General features: G+C 34.4%; 1 protein-coding gene across 8 annotated transcripts in view; it reads left to right on the forward strand.

Annotated features, from left to right (window-relative positions):
• The window catches only part of Osbpl8 (oxysterol binding protein like 8), a 137,097-nt gene that overhangs the window by 93,275 nt on the left and 24,168 nt on the right, over nt 1–19,654 (forward strand). For all 8 annotated transcript variants that reach the window (XM_042699102.1, XM_042699103.1, XM_042699104.1 and 5 more), the window contains 9 exons: nt 473–550; nt 3,406–3,507; nt 6,356–6,559; nt 9,149–9,233; nt 11,863–12,034; nt 14,471–14,708; nt 15,277–15,461; nt 17,585–17,666; nt 17,941–18,039. In XM_042699102.1, coding sequence (XP_042555036.1) covers nt 473–550; nt 3,406–3,507; nt 6,356–6,559; nt 9,149–9,233; nt 11,863–12,034; nt 14,471–14,708; nt 15,277–15,461; nt 17,585–17,666; nt 17,941–18,039 — 1,245 coding nt within the window. The remainder of the gene's footprint in view (nt 1–472; nt 551–3,405; nt 3,508–6,355; nt 6,560–9,148; nt 9,234–11,862; nt 12,035–14,470; nt 14,709–15,276; nt 15,462–17,584; nt 17,667–17,940; nt 18,040–19,654) is intronic.

Below are 19,654 nucleotides of genomic sequence, written 5' to 3' on the forward strand. Positions count from 1 at the left end.
GAGAGAAAATTATTTTGGCTACTTTTTTTCCCTAAGAATAACTAATTATATACGTTCTTAGAACTGATCCCAAAAATAGATTACAGAAATTTAAAAGTGCTCTTTTTGATCAGTTTTTGGAATATTTGTAGGTTTAACATTTTCTCTTAAACGCACAGACTGTATAAAAAAATTGAAAATCTATTTGCTTACCTGATAGCATTAAAAAAAGAATGTGAGAAATAAAAGTTTTATATAACATGTAGAAAAAGTGAAGTTTAGCTGATGCCAGCTCAGACATGAAAGTGCCTGAGACTCTAATTAATCACCAGAAAACCAGAAGTGGCACTGTGGCTCAAGTGGTAGAGCACTCACCTTGAGCTGAAGAGCTCAGGGACAGCACCCAGGCCCAGAATTCAAGCGCTAGACTTATTAAGAAAAAAAGTGAAGTTTTTAACTCTTTTGTTTTCTATTCATTTTTATGTGATTTCAGTCTGAATCTAAACTTTATAATGGCTCAGAAAAGGAGAGTTCAACTTCAAGCAAACTCACAAAAAAAGAATCTCTTAAGGTTAGTGTCTATTGTTATTTCTAAGGAGAAACCTTGTATTTTGTGTGCTTTTGAAAGTATGTTTTTAGACATGTATATGTATGTGTTCCTTAGGAAATAAAAAGTTTCCCAGCTGCCAGTTGGACAAACACAATAGAAAATACTGATTTTCTTGTGGTCACAGATAAGACTGGTTGATGACTGTTCCAGAGCAGGCTGTTCCAGAGTTAACTGGCCACATCAGGGACTAAGGATTTGGTACCAGATTTTCACAGATAGACCAGAGCTGAGTAGACACATCACTGTGTTGTGAACAGCTGATGGGACACTGACACTCGGAAGATAGTTTCCAAACTGATTCTGTTAAGAAATATGTAGTATTTGCTATCTTCCTAAATGACTAGGGTCCTGGGGTTTGAGAAATGTGTGCACTGGCTCTAGGTCCTTGCCTAATCTGATGTACCCTTTTATGTTACATGTCCAATACTGTACCCATTTGCTTTCGTAATCCCATAGTAAATCTCTTAATTTAAATATGAATATTTTACAAGAGGGAAAGTCTATAAAGTTTACTTGATTATAACATTTTTATTATATGTATAGTCTATTTCCTCTAATGTGTTTTTCCGTAGAAATTTTGTGTTATCATTCATATATATATATATATATGTATATATATATATATATATATGTAGAGAGAGAGAGAGAGAGAGAGAGAAGCAGGTTTTAGGTATCAAGAAAAAGAACAGTACTTCTATTTGGATACTGTTGAGTTCCAGTCCCATTCTGGACCAAGAAAAAAAAAGAAGAGAAAAGTAAAGGAAGTATAAGGCCCAGAGTTCAAATTCTAGTACCACCACCAGGTTGGGGGTGGGAGGGGGAGCTGATCTTCCAAAACAACAACCCAAAATTAGACTGGAGGTATGATTCAAGTTGGTAGAGTTCCAGCCAATTTAGATAAGGCTTTGAGCTTAAACCTAATATTAGCTAAAAAAACAAATAAAAGCCCCTTAGAATGCAAGTAGATTTATGTCAGTAAGGGAATTTATTAGAAAAATTAGGTAGAATAACTTAGTGGTTAAGAGCATAGATTTGGGGACCAGTTTGAATTGTGTGTGATCCTAGACAGCTTATTCTTTTTTTTTTGGTCTGGTTATGGGGCCTGAACTCTGGGCTGGGCGCTGTCCCTCAGCTCTTCAGCTCAAGGCTAGCACTCTACCACTTGAGCCACAGCGCCACTTCCGGCTTTTTTCTTTTTGCTTATGTGGTGCTGAGGAATCGAACTCAGGGCCTCAGGCATGCAAGGCAAGCGCTCTACACTGAGCCACCTTCCCAGCCCCCTAGACAGCTTATTCTTTGCTTCAGTTTTTCATCCACAAAGTAAGATCCATAATAGTCTTACTTTAAAAGAGTCTTATGATGATTAAACACAGTAATTGTCATAAAGATACGGGCTTAGAACAATGTCAGATTCATAGAATCCATTATTAGCATTATTAGCTTTCATTATTTTATTCATGCCTAGTAATGCTGTGGAGTAGTTAAAAGGAAAAGGTAGACATATATACTTTCAAATGGGAACAAATTTATGTTTACCAAAAAACACAAGGCTGGGTTTAGTGCTTCATACCTTTAATCTAGTTACTAAGTTAGATACTGAGAGGATCACAGTTTAAGATCTGAACAAAAAGTTAGCAACACCTCATCTGAATGAGAAGGCTAAGCATGGTGGTTTGTATATTCTGTCATCTCAGCTACAGGGGAAATGTAAGTAGTACTGCTGTGTTTCAGACAGGCCTGAAGGTAGGGGGAAGTCTAAAAGTCTACCTGAGAAATAACAGAAAAGTTGAGGGTTTGTGGTTCATGTGTTTCAGCACCTACTGAACAAGAATGAGGCCCTGAGCTCAAACTGTAATTCTTCAAAAAAAACAAAGCAAAACAGAACAAAACAAAAAGCACAGAAGGTTATATACATAGAAACAGTCTGAAAAGATGTTTTCCAGAAGCATTATGTAATTAAAACAGAAAAAATTATTTTAAAAGCTACAAAGAACTGGACTAATAATTACAAAAACTATATTTTTTTATTTTGAAAAAAATCTGATTTATTTTCTGAATCAAAAAGAAATCTATCAGAGTTAAATTTCGAATATTTTACTTTCCATTGATCTTTCTAGATACAGTGCAGTTACTGTGCAGTTACTATCCAATACCACATTTTCTAAGAACTCCTTCACGGCATTGGTGATTCTAATTTAAACCAAAGAATTTAATCATCAGGAAAATCTAAGCAACAATGGGTTTTAAGAGTTAAAAACCAGATCTCTTTTAAAAACTGATTTTTTTTTTTTAAACTTCTGAGTGACTCCTGTCTGACAACTCCAACTGAATACAATATCTCCCAAATCCCAAACACATTATTTTACCTTTGAATGGTAAAACTACAAAATGGAATTTCTAAATCATTACACATATAAATACATCATTTTAATGTCAAAAAAATCTACATTTAAGGTACAAATAATGTTTTCAATGTTTTAAGAGTCCATCTCATTCTTTGTTGTTTTCTACCTTCATATTTTAAAATTATGATCAATTGCCAAGTCATTTCATTTATCTGCACTGAATAGTCCAGTAGGTATTGTTGGTCTACATATAACATGTGTCCTTTAAGAAGCCTAGGAATCAAAAGGTGGGGGATTTATGAGACATGATTTGTAATATATTTAACCTAGGTTTCCAAAGAATTTCACCCAGCTCTGAAACAGCCAACCAAATAAATTATAATTATTTTATCCTAAAATGCACACATTCTAAAGAAGTTTAGAATTTCATATTTTTCCTGAGTTTTAATTTTTTTCTATTTATGTAAATAGGTGCAAAAGAAAAATTACCGAGAAGAAAAGAAAAGAGCCACAAAAGAGTTGCTCAGTACAATCACAGATCCTTCAGTTATTGTTATGGCTGATTGGTTGAAGGTAAGTGTGTTAAAGCTTAAATTCTGATTGCTAGATGTTTACCCATTAGAATAGGAAAGCCCAGAGCGTACCTAAAGCCCACAAGAGTGGAACAACTCCTAGAATGATTGTTTCTCATTGCCATGGAAACTATTAATTATTCCCCAGAGATTCTATGATCTAACTTAATAGAGAAGTAGTATCAAATATATATGATAGTTATTTTAAGAAGACTTTAGTTTGTGTTATGTTGTTTAACACAGTTCATTGCTTATTACTCATTATCACTTAGTATTATTGAAGACTTGATTTAGGCATTGTTGAAGGAAAAGATAAAAAGTTTAAATTATCATTTGATAAGAATTATCAGACAAACACATGGTTTTTATTTTTATTTCCCGTTATCCAGTCAGTCTGTCATATTCTTTGATTCTAATCTGCAGAGGTAGCTAGTGGGAAGCTTTAAATAGTCCTTAAGAGTGAACTTGTAGGACTCTGACTTACAGAAAGTTTAAATACCTAGTATCTACCTAAGAATTTGAGCTCTGAGAATCAAAATCTGGAGCCAACTTAGGTAAAAAAATCTGAGAGACTCTCATCTCCTATTAGCCAACATTAGAAGCCAGAAATGGAAGTGTGGCTCAAATGGTAGGGCGCTGAGAGTAAAAGCTAAGTAAAAGCTGAGAATGAGAGGTCCTAAATTCAAGCCCCAGTGCTGACATAAAACATAAATTTTAAAAAAAGGAGTTAAGAAGATCTGTAGCCTTATGAGGATTGTCATGTGTTCTCATACTATGATGATGGTTGTTGTGTTAGTCACTTTTCTGGGGAGGAAGGAATGTTATTCTGAGAAAATAGCTGAGAAAACAACGAAGGAAAGATTTATTGTGGATCAGTTTCAGAGGTTTCATTCTATGGTCAGCTGGTCTTAACTACTTTTAGGCTCTTGGCAGGGCAGAAACATATAACAGAAAGACATGGTGGAGGAGAGATGAGAGAAAGAAGAATAGGGCCAGGATAACAGACATCTTTCCAAGGCATACCCACAGTAGCCATACTTCCTCCAAGTTGGCCCTACTTCTTACTAGGGCCTCCCAATTATGTTATCATATTATAAATCCATCAAGTTGTTGATTCGGTGGATTACATCAGTCTTTAGTAACTATTCACTTCCCAATCATTCATCAGCTTTCAGAGTTAATGAAGCAGATGTATCTTCAAGGGACATTTTAGATGGAAGCTGTAACAGTTACCCTGATGGTTCAAAGAAATGTTTGAACCATCTTCAGTCTTGTACTGAAAATAGCTTATGAATTATTTTGGCTCTAATTGGAAGTATACTTACTCCAGTTTTCACTTTTTTTCCCCAAGTCAAACCTACTTCTCTAAATCCCCAGCATATCTCTAGGTGGCTTTTTAAACCTTACTACACTTTGCCGAAATTTCCCAGAATGTTATCTCAGGATAATTCTTTTCCTTTTGTTTCTCTTGTCTTTCCATCTCTTTCATGTCTATGTATTATATGCAGTGTGTGTGTGTGTGTGTGTGTGTGTGTGTGTGTGTGTGTGTGTGTGTGTGTGTGTGTGTGTGTGTGTGTGTGTGCGTGTGTGCGCCAGTCCTGGTACTTGTGTGTGTGTGTGTGTGCATGCGTGCGCCAGTCCTGGTACTTGAACTCAGGGACTTGGTGCTGTCCCTGAACCTTTTGTGCTCAAGGCTAGTGTTCTACCACTTGAGCTACAGTTCCACTTCCTGCTTTTTGTGGCAGTTAATTAAAGTCTCATGGACTTTCTGTCTGGACTGGCTTCGAATCTCAATCCTCAGATCTCAGCCTCCTGTGTAGCTAAGATTACAGTCATGAGCCACAGATGTCCAATTGTAGGCATACCTTTTATTAAGATTTTTCTTGGGCTGGGAAGGTGGCTCAGTGGTAGAGCGCTTGCCTTGCATGCTTGAGGCTCTAGGTTCTATTCCTCAGCACCACATAAGCAAAAAGAAAAAAGCCGGAAGTGGCGCTGTGGCTCAAGTGGTAGAGTGCTAGCCTTGAGCTGAAGAGCTGAGGGACAGCGCCCAGGCTCAGAGTTCAGGCCCCATGACCGAACCCAAAAAAAAAAAAAATTTTATTTTTCTTTTTATACCTAGCTTCAAATAACTTGCTTTCTAAAATTTTTCTAACTAAGAAGTACTGTCATATGCCAGTAATAGGGTTTAGGAAATCTGTATATTTATTTTGCAATTAATGTAGTTTTATTAAGATATGTTAGAATAAAAGTAAGGATTATTTGTCTTTTAACATTAGCATCCTTTTCAGTATTGTAAATTCACTGAGTGGTCTAGTAATAACTTAAATAGGTTACAGAAATAGGAAGTGACAGAAAAAGTTTAGCTAGAGCCTTATTAACATGGCAGTATCCTAAGATGAGAAACATTTTTATGAAAAGTCATTTTCCTGAGGAGGTTCTTTCAAAGACTTTTCTACCATTTACGAAATATTTAGGGATAATCCAGTGTACCTTTGTATTTTTTAGCACTATTGATATGGTGGTAAGGGAGAAAATGTTACTACAATTGTAATAAACATTAAAAAATGAAGAAATACTATTCTGTGATGTCTCCTTACTTGGTAAGGAGTTAGGAAGACTATTCTATGTAGTGCACTATTTCAAAACTATTAGCCTAGTCCTTCACTAAGATTTTAAGTTTCTTAGAAACATGAGATGTCATTTTCACATCTACTTATAATGCTTGCCATGCAGTAGCTCTTTAAATAGCTCTTCTTCTGAAATGTAGCTCATACTTACCATTATACAGTTTATATCTTAAGGAGCATAAAGAGAAACTGATATTTATTTTTTTAATGTATATTTTGTAGATTCGTGGTACTCTGAAGAGCTGGACCAAGCTGTGGTGTGTGTTGAAACCTGGAGTGCTACTGATCTATAAAACCCAAAAAAATGGTCAGTGGGTTGGAACAGTCCTTCTGAATGCCTGTGAAATCATTGAGCGGCCATCAAAAAAGGATGGCTTTTGTTTCAAGCTTTTCCACCCTTTGGAGCAGTCTATTTGGGCAGTGAAGGTATGTTAAGTTCTTCAAAAGATGAAAAGTAAAGATGACTGAGTAAAACTGAGATAAACTAAATATTTTCTGTACTCTCCCAGGACTTATAAATTTGTTTCTTTTTTATTAATTTTTATTTTTTTATTGTGAAAATACTGTACAGAGGGGTTACAATTACATGGGTAAGATAATGAGTACATTTCTTATCAAGCATTGTAGCCTCCTCCTTTGTTTCCCCTATAAATTTGTTTCTTATAAATCTTGTTTCCTTTTCAAGGGCATCATTCATCTTTTTTTTTTTCTGTTTACAAGGACTTGTGCACCAAAAGCTTTGATTGCTTTTAACATCTAACTTAAACAATTTTATTTTGTATCTTTGGTCTTTGGGGATGAAATTTATGCCTTTTTTTTTTTTTCAATCTGTAATGACTAATTCTTTGTAACTTTTTTTTCTTCTCATCAGATAGTAAGGTCACCTGAAACAGAAGTTGCCTTTTTTGTTTTTTTTGGTTTTTTTTGTTTTGGCCTCTACTATCATGATGTGAACATGTGACAGGAAACCTAGAAGCGGAAGCAGTCTTCTTACTCTTGAGAGCCTTCTTTAAGATGGAGCTTTATGCTCTTTGTAGTTAAAAAATATTACTATGTCACTTCTGTACTATAAAACAGATAAGCAGGAAAATAGAAATGCCTCTGTTAATAAAAAATTAAATAATCATCAAATTCTATAAACAGTAGGCATGCAGCTATAATATTTTACTAAGTGACCATTGCATTAATTTCTGGACAGGTCAAAATCAACCTTGAGTTAAGAATTTAGAACTTTTCCCTTTTTTTTTTTTTTTTTTTTGTTGGTTGTGGGGCTTGAACTCTGGGCTTGGGTGCTATCCCTCAGCTCTTCAGCTCAAGGAGACCGCTCTACCACTTGAGCCACAGTGGCACTTGGCAGTCTTCTAGTGGTTTATTGGAGATAAGAGTTTCATGGATTTTCCTGCCTGGCCTAGCTTTGAACCGTGATCCTCAGATCTCAGTCTCCTGAGTAGCTAGGATTACAGGCGTGAGCCACTGGCATCTGGCTAGAATTTCTCCTTTAAGGAAATCTACCTAATTGGGATTAGGATTAACTAAAAGTAGCCGTGGCTTAAAGCAATATTTGTGTACTTAGGAAAATAGGTGAACTTAGTGTCTTTATTTCAGTAATCTAGAGTCCTTATAGGAATAGGTTTAGGATTACATAATTCATTCTATTCTGGGATTAGGTACCTTCTACAGGGAAAAGAATTCAGACCATATTTGGTATTTTAGGTGAAATTGGTTAGTCTTTATAACTCTGAGGAGAATATGATTTCCTTGCAATTACACATAGATAAACATTAATGACCAAAGAGGTTGTTTTAGTAATTTTTCTAATAAGGAACCAGGTTTGATTTTTGTGTTCTTTTTTATACTGTTCTAGGAACTGACCCATATATTACAAAGCCATGTGAAAATGAATAGGATACTATAGTATTTGTTAACCCTTACTGATTTTCTCTAACTTTATTATTTAGAATTTTCATATTTGGTACCTTATGTTTATACTTAATTGGAATCTATTTTTAATTTTACAGTATATATAGTATTTTGTGGTGCTGGTGTCTGAATGCAGGGCTTTTTGCTTGCTAAGCTGGCACTCTACTACTTGAGCCACTTCCCCAGTTCCCCGTTTCATTTGTTAACCTGAAAACCATAACGAACCTTTGTAGAACAACTTTTTTTTTTTGTCAGTTGTGAGGCTTGAACTTGGCCTGGGCACTGTCCCTCAGCTCTTTGACTCAAGGCTAGCACTCTACCTCTTGAGCCATAGCACCACTTACGGCTTTTTCTGTTTATGTGGTGCTGAGGAATCGAACCTATGGTCTCATGCATGTGAGACAAGCACTTTACCATTGAGCCACCTTCCCAGCCCTGTAGAACAACTTTTAAAAGTCTGTTTATGCATCAATATTAAACTGTAAATTTAATGCTTATTTTTCTTTCACATAAGAACTCTATCTGCCTAAGATAAAACTTGGGGATTACATGTTTATATTAAATACTTTTAAAACATCTCTAGCTATCAGTAAAATTCCTTTGTTTTGCTTTTTTTAAGAAAAAAATTAGTTGTATAGTTGTTCTTTTAAAAAATGTATACCATTAATTATAAAACAAAGATTTACTTTTTCCTAGACTCAGTCAAAACTTAATTCTCTTTTTCTTGTTTAATTTCCACCTATTTTTTTTGGATTTAGATAAATTTAGTACTTATCTAGTAGTATTTTTGTAAATTCTCATTAAAGAGTATAATATGCTAAAGTTTTTGTTTTCTTTAGTATGTGAACAATATGTAGAAATAGTATCTAATAATAACTATTATTTGTTCGGTTTTCTGTTAAGAAGGTATATTTGTTGAAAAAGAGCATTTGTTAATACTTAGCATTTGCATTCTCAAGAAGGATGAAGTTAGAGCTTATTGCTTTTCCATTAGTATCCATGTCTGATATGACTGACAGTGTGATCCAGGTAACAGTGGCAAAAAACGTTGGGATTTCATGATACTTACTCTGTACCATTTATTTTTTTATTAAGGGTCCTAAAGGTGAAGCAGTTGGATCCATAACTCAGCCCTTACCTAGCAGTTATTTGATCATCCGAGCTACTTCAGAATCAGATGGTAAATACATTGTTGGATTGTTTTTCATTTTGAGGGTTTATCTATCACTTTGTGTTATCCTTGAAGGGATTCTTTTCTCTTACTTTTTGATGTTACTTGCTCGGCTGACACTCTACCACTTGAGACACACTTTGATCCTGGCTGTTTGTTAGTTATTCTGGGGATGATCTTGGGATTTTTTTTCTGCCCAGTATGACTATTAACCACTGTTTTCTAGATCTCAGTCTCCTTAGGTAGCTAAGATTACAGATGTGAGCTACCAAAACCTAGAGTAGTTCTCATCTTGGTATAACACTTGCAGCAGGAACAGTATAATCAAAAACTGTGTAACCATAAACAGTATAATCATAAACTGCTTAGTGGAGGTAATTCTAATAGTGTAACTCCTTTAAACAATTAGCTGACAATTTAAGAAAATGAATACTAGGAAGCTGAAACATGTTTGTCTGTGGAGAAGGGGAAGACACTAGAGAGGAATGGTGGGCAGATAGTCATAATATACAATGTACATATATGAAAAGAGAGCCATATAACTTGGGAGAATAGGTGAGGTCTATCCCAAGATAGACAGGGGGCAATGATAGAAGGGGTGCCATTGATCAAAATGTGTATACTTATAAATTGATTGGTTGACTTGAAATCCCTTTGTGCAAGTACTTAAGGATAATTTTTTTAATAAACTGTTTAAAACACTACACACATTAATTTGATAGACAAATTTGACAGAGAGCATTGTATAATTGTATAATTGAGCAATACATTGACAACTCAGTTTTCCTCTTTGTCCTCTGTTGATATATTGATGCCTTTTAAACTTTTTTTAGTGTTCTTTATGGTAGCTCATTAACTTTGATAATTTTTTATAGATTTAACTCATTGTTCACTCATTGTTTATCATTAAAAGTTAACATTTGTGGGCTGGGAAGGTGGCTCAGTGGTAGAGCGCTTGCCTTGCATGCATGAGGCCCTGGGTTCAATTCCTCAGCACCACATAAGCAGAAAATAAAAAAGCCGGAAGTGGCACTGTGGCTCAAGTGGTAGAGCTAGAGCGCTAGCCTTAGGCTGAAGAGCTGAGGGACAGCACTCAGGCCCCACGACCGGACCCAAAAAACAAAACAAAACAAAAAAAAAAAAGTTAACATTTGTGAGATATATACTATTTTGGTTTTATTTTACATAAGAAAACATTAAAGTACAAAATCCTTTATTCTACACTCATCAACTTGTTACCTAATTTATGAGGCAAATATGGAGAAAACAAAACATTTACATGGAGGGGCTGAAAAGGTGGCTCAGTGGTAGAGCGCTTGCCTTGCATGCCTGAGGCCCTGGGTCCAATTCCTCAGCACCACATAAGCAAAAAGAAAAAAGCTGGAAGTGGCGCTGTGGCTCAAGTGGTAGAGCGCTAGCCTTGAGCTGAAAAGCTGAGGGACAGCGCCCAGGCCCAGAGTTCAGACCCCACAACCGGACTCCCCCCCAAAAAAAATTTTACATGGAGGCAAAATAACTTTAAAACTTTAATAATTGATAATAGATTTTTTTCTTTACTTTCATAGTTTAGATTAGATTGATGTAGGGAATCTTATAAACTTCTAAAGTTGACTTTTACTAGATGATTTTTTTTAATTTGGCATACATTGTTGTACAAGGGAAATTTCCCTATATGTACAGTGTATCCCAATCAAATCTTCCCTCTCTGTCCCTCTTCCCAATCCTTTCCCACTTCATAAAAAAATTCAGCAGTTTAATTGTTCTGTTTTCATATATATACAAATAAACTATATGGACTGTATCCTTCCCATTCACTCCCTTAATTAGCCCTCCACTTCCTACTGGTGCCCACTCTGAGTTGGTCATAGAATTATTTTTAAACTGAATATAGGCATGAATGTTCACTATGAAAATGTTTTACATGGCTGGTATTCCATTACATCTTTAAATATATAATGAATTTTAAGAGCATTTAAGTACCTGTGAACATATTTCTGCTAAAGTCTAGTTTGAATATCACAAATATGGCAGTGAATAATGGCATTATACAAGCATTTTCTTGACTTAAATTTTTTCGTATTAAGTGAAATAATGGAGATTCAGACAAGTATCACCTGTTTTCTCTGCATAGAATGCAGAGAATGAACAAAAATAGAAGAGAGCTGTTAGAGAAGTGGAAAAGAACCAGGGCAAGCAATGTTAATGTGGGGAGAGGGAGGTTGATAAGATCAAAATATGTTAAATTTAAGTATTAATGCTAAAATCATTCAGAATGGGGGGTAAGCCTGGGTATAGATATAGTAGATACATAACCACTTTAGTATATTTTATGTATTTTGCTTGATAACCTTTAAAATACACTGAATATCAATGTTTACAGTTTGGAAAATAACATTAACTTATATTATGTATAATTTGCTAATCTGTGTTGTATATTATTCATTTATCTGTAGTTTCTAACTGCTTAGCAAGACTGTATTCAAATTAACTTGTCCAATATATATTTTTCAAGGAAGTAATAATAAATTTAATAATTTTAGTAAATTATTGTTATTATTTAATTAATTCAATACTTTTCATAAATTAAAATTAATGATAATTTCATAGATTTTCTTCTATTTACTATATGTTCTTCTAGGAAGATGCTGGATGGATGCTTTGGAATTGGCTTTAAAATGTTCTAGTCTTCTTAAACGTACAATGATCAGGGAAGGAAAGGAACATGACCTGAGCATTTCATCAGATAACACACATGTAACTTTGTATGGCTTATTACGTGCTAACAATCTCCACAGTGGTGACAACTTCCAGTAAGTAGATACTTTATTAATATAGTAATGATTTCAGAGATCATGTTGTTCACTAGGTTAGGTATCAGTCCTCTTACCTTACTAATGTATATAGTATTGAAATTGAAGCATTCAAAATTTGTTGATCTGATATGATCAGGTACAAGAACTTATTTCTTTTGTTCTATGCAAATGTGTATTGCCTTTTCATTCCCAAGTCAGCTATGCTGTCTACCTTGTCTTTGTTCATATTGTGTCTCCATTAAGAATATTTCTACTCCTTTTTTCTTTTCTCTTGTCATAATTATATGTTTATTTTAAGGTCACATCATATGTGAACCTTTTTCTGCCGAATAATTATAAGATGTCTTTATTATCTGTCTTTCTCGTGGTATTTTTTGTCACATTTTTCTGTAGTAGCACTGGACTTTGGTTTTTGTAATGTTGTGGCTGTTGTAGAATTCTCATATAATTGTTATTTTGAATTAAAATATTATCCAACATATGATTTTATCCTCTGAATCACTCGTTATAGTTAGGATTTAAAATACTATTTCTCTTCCTCCATTTCTCAGCTTCTCTGCAACCATTTAATTCTTCACCTTTAAAAGTTAGTGTATTACTCTGTGTCTGAGCTGAACATTTTTTTTTAACCTATCCTTTTGATCAACACTACTTTTTAAGAAGCAGTGTTTAAAAATCTCTTATTACCTGACTTTTTACATGTTTTCTTTGCAGACATATGAGCTGGAGGTTTATCTTAATCCCAGATATCTGGACCCTAAGTAGAATAAGACAAGAGTGGGATAGGGAAACTGATATAGAAATGGATATTTGTTAGTACCTTTTCACAAAATTACCCATCTTTTTATAGATTAATTACCCCAGTTACTTTATAAAAATAGAATGAGTATAGAAGACTTTTATCATTTTTAGGCTATAGACTTTTTTAAATTTTAGCAAGAATATATTTCAGTATTACAGGGTTAAAGTAGATGAAAATAGAGAAACCCATGCAGGAAATGGGGGTTAAAGACTTCTAGACTTATTTTATTCAACTGAAAATATTACGTCCAGTTCTCCCTGGAACATACTTCTCATGATGAAACCTTCCCAAAAAAATGTTAAATAAAATGTAATGTAAGTGCTTCTCTTTTCCACTTTTCACATTTTTATTTATTTTTATTTTTTGTGCTGGTCGTGGAGCTTGAACTCAGGACCTGGGTGCTGTCCTTGAGCTTTTTGGCTCTGAAAGCTAGTACTCTACCACTTGAACCACAGCTCTACTTCCAGCTTTTGGGAGGTTAAATAGAGGTAGAGTCTAACAAACTTCGCTGCATGGGATGATTTCAAACTGTGATACTCAGTTCTGAGCCTTCTGAGTAGCAAAGATTATGGTTATGAGCCAATGAAACCTACTTCTTTCCCACTTTTTAAATTTGATGTTTATTACTTATTTTTTAATGACTTTGGCAACCTTTGAAGGAAGAAAGTCATAATTCATTTGAATTTACTTGAGAACCTAATACTCTTCTTTTCCTCTTTTTTTAAATTTTGAGACAGAGTCTTACCATATAGCCTCAACTAGCCCTGAATTCACACTTCTCCTGCCTCAGTCTCTCTTATTAAAATTATAGCCATGTGTCACCATGCCCAGAAAACCTAGTAACTTAACATCTGCTTGAACTCCGGGCCTGGATGCTATACCTGATTCCTTTTGTTTATGGCTAACCTGAGCCATAGTGCCAATTCCAGCTTTTTTTTTTTTTTTTTTTTTTGGGTCCGGTCGTGGGGCCTGAACTCTGGGCCTGGGCACTGTCCCTTAGCTCTTCAGCTCAATGCTAGCACGCTACCACTTGAGCCATAGCACCACTTCTGGTTTTTTTTTTTTTGTTTTTTGTTTTCTGCTTATGTGGTGCTGAGGAATCAAACCCAAGGCTTCATGCATGCAAGGCAAGCGCTCTACCACTGAGCCACCTTCTCAGCCCGCCACTTCCAGCTTTTTATGTGGTTAATTATAGATAAGATTCTCATGGACTTTGCTGCCTGGGCTGCCTTCACTGTGATCCTAATATCTTAGCCTCCTGAATATCTAGGATTACAGACGTGAGCTTCTGGTGCCCATGCCCAGCCTTTTTTTTTTTTTTCTCTTGACCACAAGTAGCAGTGATTTTGTTTCAAGCAGTATTGTTTGTAAAACTAAGGGGAAAAGTCTAATGAGGGGTAGTCTAAAATTTGTTTTAAGAAGATCTTAACCCAAAAGCCAAGAGGCAGAGAGCTTAGATACATCTTTTAATATTTCCCAAGGTTTTTATGTAACATATGCCTTTATTTACTAATCTGTAAAATAATAATTTTACCTATCTCATAGGGTAATTTTGAAGATTAAATGAGTTAAACCATATAAAACCCTTCTAGAACAATGCTTTCATTTTCATCACATCTTATTCTCTTAAGATTAAATGATAGTGAAATTGATCGACAGCATTTTAAGGACCAAGATATGTATTCTGATAAATCTGATAAAGAAAATGATCAGGAGCATGACGAGTCAGACAATGAGGTACTGGGAAAAAGTGAAGAAAGTGACACAGATACATCAGAAAGACAAGATGACTCATATATTGAACCTGAACCAGTTGAACCTTTGAAGGAGACCACCTACACTGAACAGAGCCATGAAGAACTTGGAGAGGTAAGTCTATTTTCAGAAATTCTGGTTTTCTGATTCCTGAAAATTTAATAATGAGGTTATAGAGATCTGCTTTTTTTATCTTCTTGAACACTTATATAATATGCTTATTTCAAAAGGTGCATATATATGAAGTAAAACAGGATTTATAAACAACTAAACAGATACACTTTCACAAATGACAATGTAGTCTATTAAATTTAAAGTTTATATTCCCTTCAAGTTTAGTTTTGAAATATAGGACTGTTCAGTGTTGCTGGATACAAATGTTGCTCAATCGTTGCTGGATGCAAAGTAAATTGCAAGGGAACTTGAGTTTGTAATTTTTATATTCTTACCAAGGCGCATAAAAGTAGATGTAGTGTGGAATAATTGTTTTTGTATTGGATCTTTTATGAATATTACTCTTATTGCTCCTTTTTTACCTAAGTTTTATAGCTATAGAGTTTATATATAGAGGGTTATTTGCATATTTTAGAATGCTTGAAATAGACCTGGAAATAATTCATGCTTTCAGTTGTTTATATGCCTGAAATAAATATATTTCACTGTGTTTTGTTAATTGCTAAAGGCAGGTGAAGCTTCTCAAACAGAAACTGTGTCTGAAGAAAATAAAAGCCTTATCTGGACACTGTTAAAACAAGTTCGCCCTGGCATGGACCTGTCCAGGGTTGTTCTGCCTACATTTATTTTGGAACCTCGCTCTTTCCTGGATAAACTTTCAGATTACTACTATCATGCAGATTTCCTGTCTGAGTAAGTATATTTTTATTCCCTAAAATAGAAGAATCAATTTTAGATTCTCAATTCATAATTTCAGATTCTCAAGAGTGCTACTTTTCAACCATTATGCCTTTCCAAAATCATGCAGTGTGTGGCGACATGTCTTGTGTCACTTCTGTAGTACACTTTAAGAACATACTTAAAGCCTTCTTGCAGTGTGGTCACTGCCTTCTAGACTTGCTCACTAATCTAACACAATGAGAGGGAATTGGTATTGTTCTTCTGAAACAAAGCCCATCTGCAGGTCCCATTCTTGGGCTTTTGTTTGTTTGTCTCTACATGTTTCTGAGACCTATGCAACTTGCTACAACCAAATGGCCTTACAGTTGCTGGCTTTTGACATGAATATTTTTTTGTTAGCTTTGCTTTTCATCTAAAGAAGGCAGGGGAAGAAATGTTTATTTCTCTTCCAAGAGATTTTTGTAAAATCATAAACTTTGCAATGAGTAGCTATTTTGTGCACGCCTTTCCATATGATACCTGCTGAACCTATTCTAGCAAGTTATGATGTTTGAAGGTGTTGTATTTTCTATGGTATTGAGTTCTGGCTCTGTGACTTGATTTTTAAAATCACTATTTCGTTGTTTTTATTAACTACAACATCAGTGAACAGAGCAGGAAAACAAATCCTAACTGGAATAAAAAGATAATAAATTGTGGAAAATTTTTACAACTTAAGTTATAGACATTGTTAACCTCCCTAAAATAAAGCAACTTACTAGAAATTTAATGAAAATATTCAACCTGTAGAAAAAACAGGGGAAGAAATGATGAAGCATTTAAAAAAATGAAGAAATAGAAATAGTTCATAAACATGTAAGCCTTCTTCAAAATGAGAAAACACAGATTCAAACTAAAGCAAGATAGTTCATACTATCTTGGGTTCATACACCCTCATGACAAAAAACTCATCCACCCTAATGACAAAAAATTCAAAAGCTTTTTATATACTAGTTCTGCTGTCTTCTATAGATATTTATCCTTCCTATCTAGAAATTAATTTTTCTCAAACTATAAGCAAGTTTCTGTGAATCATATTATGATCTTCTTAAGGAACACCCATTTTCATGAATAAAAAGGTTGTACTTTACCAGGAATGAGAGGACACCTCTGTAATCCAACAATTTGGGAATGAAACAGAAGAGTCACAAGTTCATGGCCAACCTGGGAAGTATAACAGATCCTGTCTCAAAAGGAAAGGAAGAGAATGAGGAAGAGAGGGAAAGCCAGGGAAGCAGAAAGGAAGAGAAGGGAGGAGAGAGGAGGAATCAATGTAAAGTTGCATTTTGCTGCCAACATACACTCTTGCCAAGGCTCTGTGAGCCTGTAAGCATTCTCATCCATCCCAGGACTCCTACAAACTAGCACAGTACTTTTGAAGAGAATCTGGTATATTTGACAAATTATAAATACATTAATCCTTTGATGTAGTAATCCTGCTTACATAGCTCCCACATATCCTAGAAGACAAATTCAAACTTGTTGCCTTGGGTTTGTAATAGTGAAACAGATTTAGCTTAAATGTCCAACCATAGTTGTCTGGTTAAATAATGCATGGTACATCCACGTTTATAAGGAAGAACTCATACAGAAGGCCCTCTGGGAAAAAATGAGGTACAGGAGAGTACATTTTGTTTGCTTACTCCCATATCCCCTTTTAAGTAAAACAAGGTGATTTCTATTTGCTCATTCATGCTAAAGAAACCTTTAAAAGACCCTTCAACCAAACTGTCCTTTAGAAGACAAATAGAAACAGTGTGGATAGAACAGTATTTTATACTACTTACTGTATTATTCAATTGAGGATATGTACTGAAGACATTCTCTTCATATTGCTTTGACTTTTGACCTATACTCATGGAAAATTTAAAATAAAACTGCATAGTAAGAATTTAAGCCAAATAGGAATCGTCCAGAGACAGGGACAGTGTACCAAAAAACAGAAAAAATTAGGGATGGGTAGAAAGTAATTCAGATTAAGAAAAATCTGTTACAAGTTATGTTTTCCAGTCATAGTATATTGAGTTTATGGTTTTAAATGTTAGAATTTATACAATATCCTATACATATTTTGGGTTTATTATTTTGTATTTTAGGGCTGCTCTTGAAGAAAATCCTTATTTCCGTTTAAAGAAAGTAGTAAAATGGTATTTGTCAGGATTCTACAAAAAGCCAAAGGTAATGCTTTGTTCAGCTTTTTATAAGTTCCTTATTTTTGTGTGTAAAGTTTAGATTATTTATTTATAATTACTACCAAAATTCCAAAATGCTTGATTCTGATTGTAATATATTATATTCTGATGGAAGTCATATTTTTTCATGTAGATTTTATTTATTACAACATTTTCTAAAGGGATCTTTTTATGTGATACAGTTAAATTTGTTTTGGCTAGTCCAAACTGTTTTGATTTTTCTTTCCTTATAATTTGAAACCTGAATGTTTTTTATTTAGGGACTAAAGAAACCTTATAATCCTATCCTTGGTGAGACTTTCCGTTGTTTATGGATTCATCCACGAACAAGCAGCAAAACGTTTTATATTGCTGAACAGGTATTAGAAATGCATGTTATAAAAACAAAACTAATCTGGTAGTTGCTGACATATTTTTACGAAAACATTAATTCAGTAAATTCACTGTTGTTTAGCCTTTCTGATTAGTGAATGTTTTTGGTGGGCATATAGCCGTATAGTACTAAATACTACTAAATATCAGGAAGTGGCGCTATAGCTCAAGTGGTAGAGCGCTAGCCTTGAGCTGAAGAGCTGAGGGACAGCGCCCAGGCCCAGAGTTCAAGCCCCATGACCGACAAAAAGAAAAAAGAAAATAGAAACTACTAAATATCATTCTCCTAAGTAGTACTCTTGCACTCATGAAATTCTTTAATGAAAAATAAATCTTTACTTTTCCTCCTCTACCTCCTCATCTACCTTTTGTTTGTTTATGATCATTCTCAAAATTCTCCAATAGTTCTTCAACCCCTAAGTCAGATGTACACCCATTTCTCTGACATTCAAAGTCTTACAGTTTTCTTCCAAATTGATCTCAAATGAAAGACTTTTCTTGGTAGTCATACCTATGCATTCACAAATAGGTAACCTGATTGTACAGTCTCTTGCCTCATTTTTTTTTGTTTTTGTATCGTATTGGGATTTGAACTCAAGGCCTTGTGCTCATGCTTGACTTTTGTAACTGGCCCTTCACTATTTGATCCACAGCTCTATATCTGGCTTTTTGCTGGTTGATTTAAGAGTCTCATGAGCTTTCCTGCCCCAGGCTGGCTTCAAATTGCAGTTCTCAGATCTTAGTCTCCTGAGTGGCTAAGATTACAGCATGAGCTACCAGTGCTCAACTCTATAGCCTCATTATTTTAAAACTTAATTTTCCATCCAGTATTTTTCATTCATTCTTCATCTGAACAACCCGACTGCATGTTCTTTAATATCCAAATAATTGCAGCTCCCAGTGGTTTGTTTTCCTTCCTAAACATCAGTATTATTTTTGTGATTACCCATTCATTAAGCTGTTAATTTAACACTTATGTTACTCACTTTATTAAAGGATGTTTATTTCTCTAATTCAGAGAAAGATAAAGTTGTATACATCTATTCCTCAAAGACACATCTTTTTTATTGTACACATAGTAGACAGTCAGAAAATATTTCTTAATTTCTGAACTTTCATTAAATGTATAAACATCTGTTTCCACGATTCTCCATTTTCTCCTTTATCTGCACAAACCTGGGGAATATGGTATTCTTTCCCAATAACAAATGACTATTTCAATAATTCTGACCTTTAAAATTTTTTTTCTTCTTCTGGAGATTTTATTATACTATTGAACTATTTTGGTTTTTAAGACATTTTAGATCCCTTTAATTCTTCAAAAATTGAAGAGTTTAAGAATTTTAGCTTTAAAAGCTAAAATGATTAGCTTTGAAAGAAACCTAAGTTGTAAACAAAAATACCATCTCACAAAATACATTATGTTCATTAAGCCATATGATGAATAACTAAGAATATCAGTTATATACTGGTATGTAGTTCATTGCTAAAACTGAGTTAAAGTCACATTATCTCATATATTCAGGCTCACGAATCTGAATGCTCTCTAACAATGATTCTGGGTCAGGTTCTAATGCAGTTAGCACAGTTATCTGCAGACTT

The sequence above is a fragment of the Dipodomys spectabilis genome, unplaced genomic scaffold (genome assembly GCF_019054845.1).
Source record: "Dipodomys spectabilis isolate Male_0828 unplaced genomic scaffold, ASM1905484v1 ptg000234l, whole genome shotgun sequence".
Lineage (NCBI taxonomy): Eukaryota > Metazoa > Chordata > Mammalia > Rodentia > Heteromyidae > Dipodomys > Dipodomys spectabilis.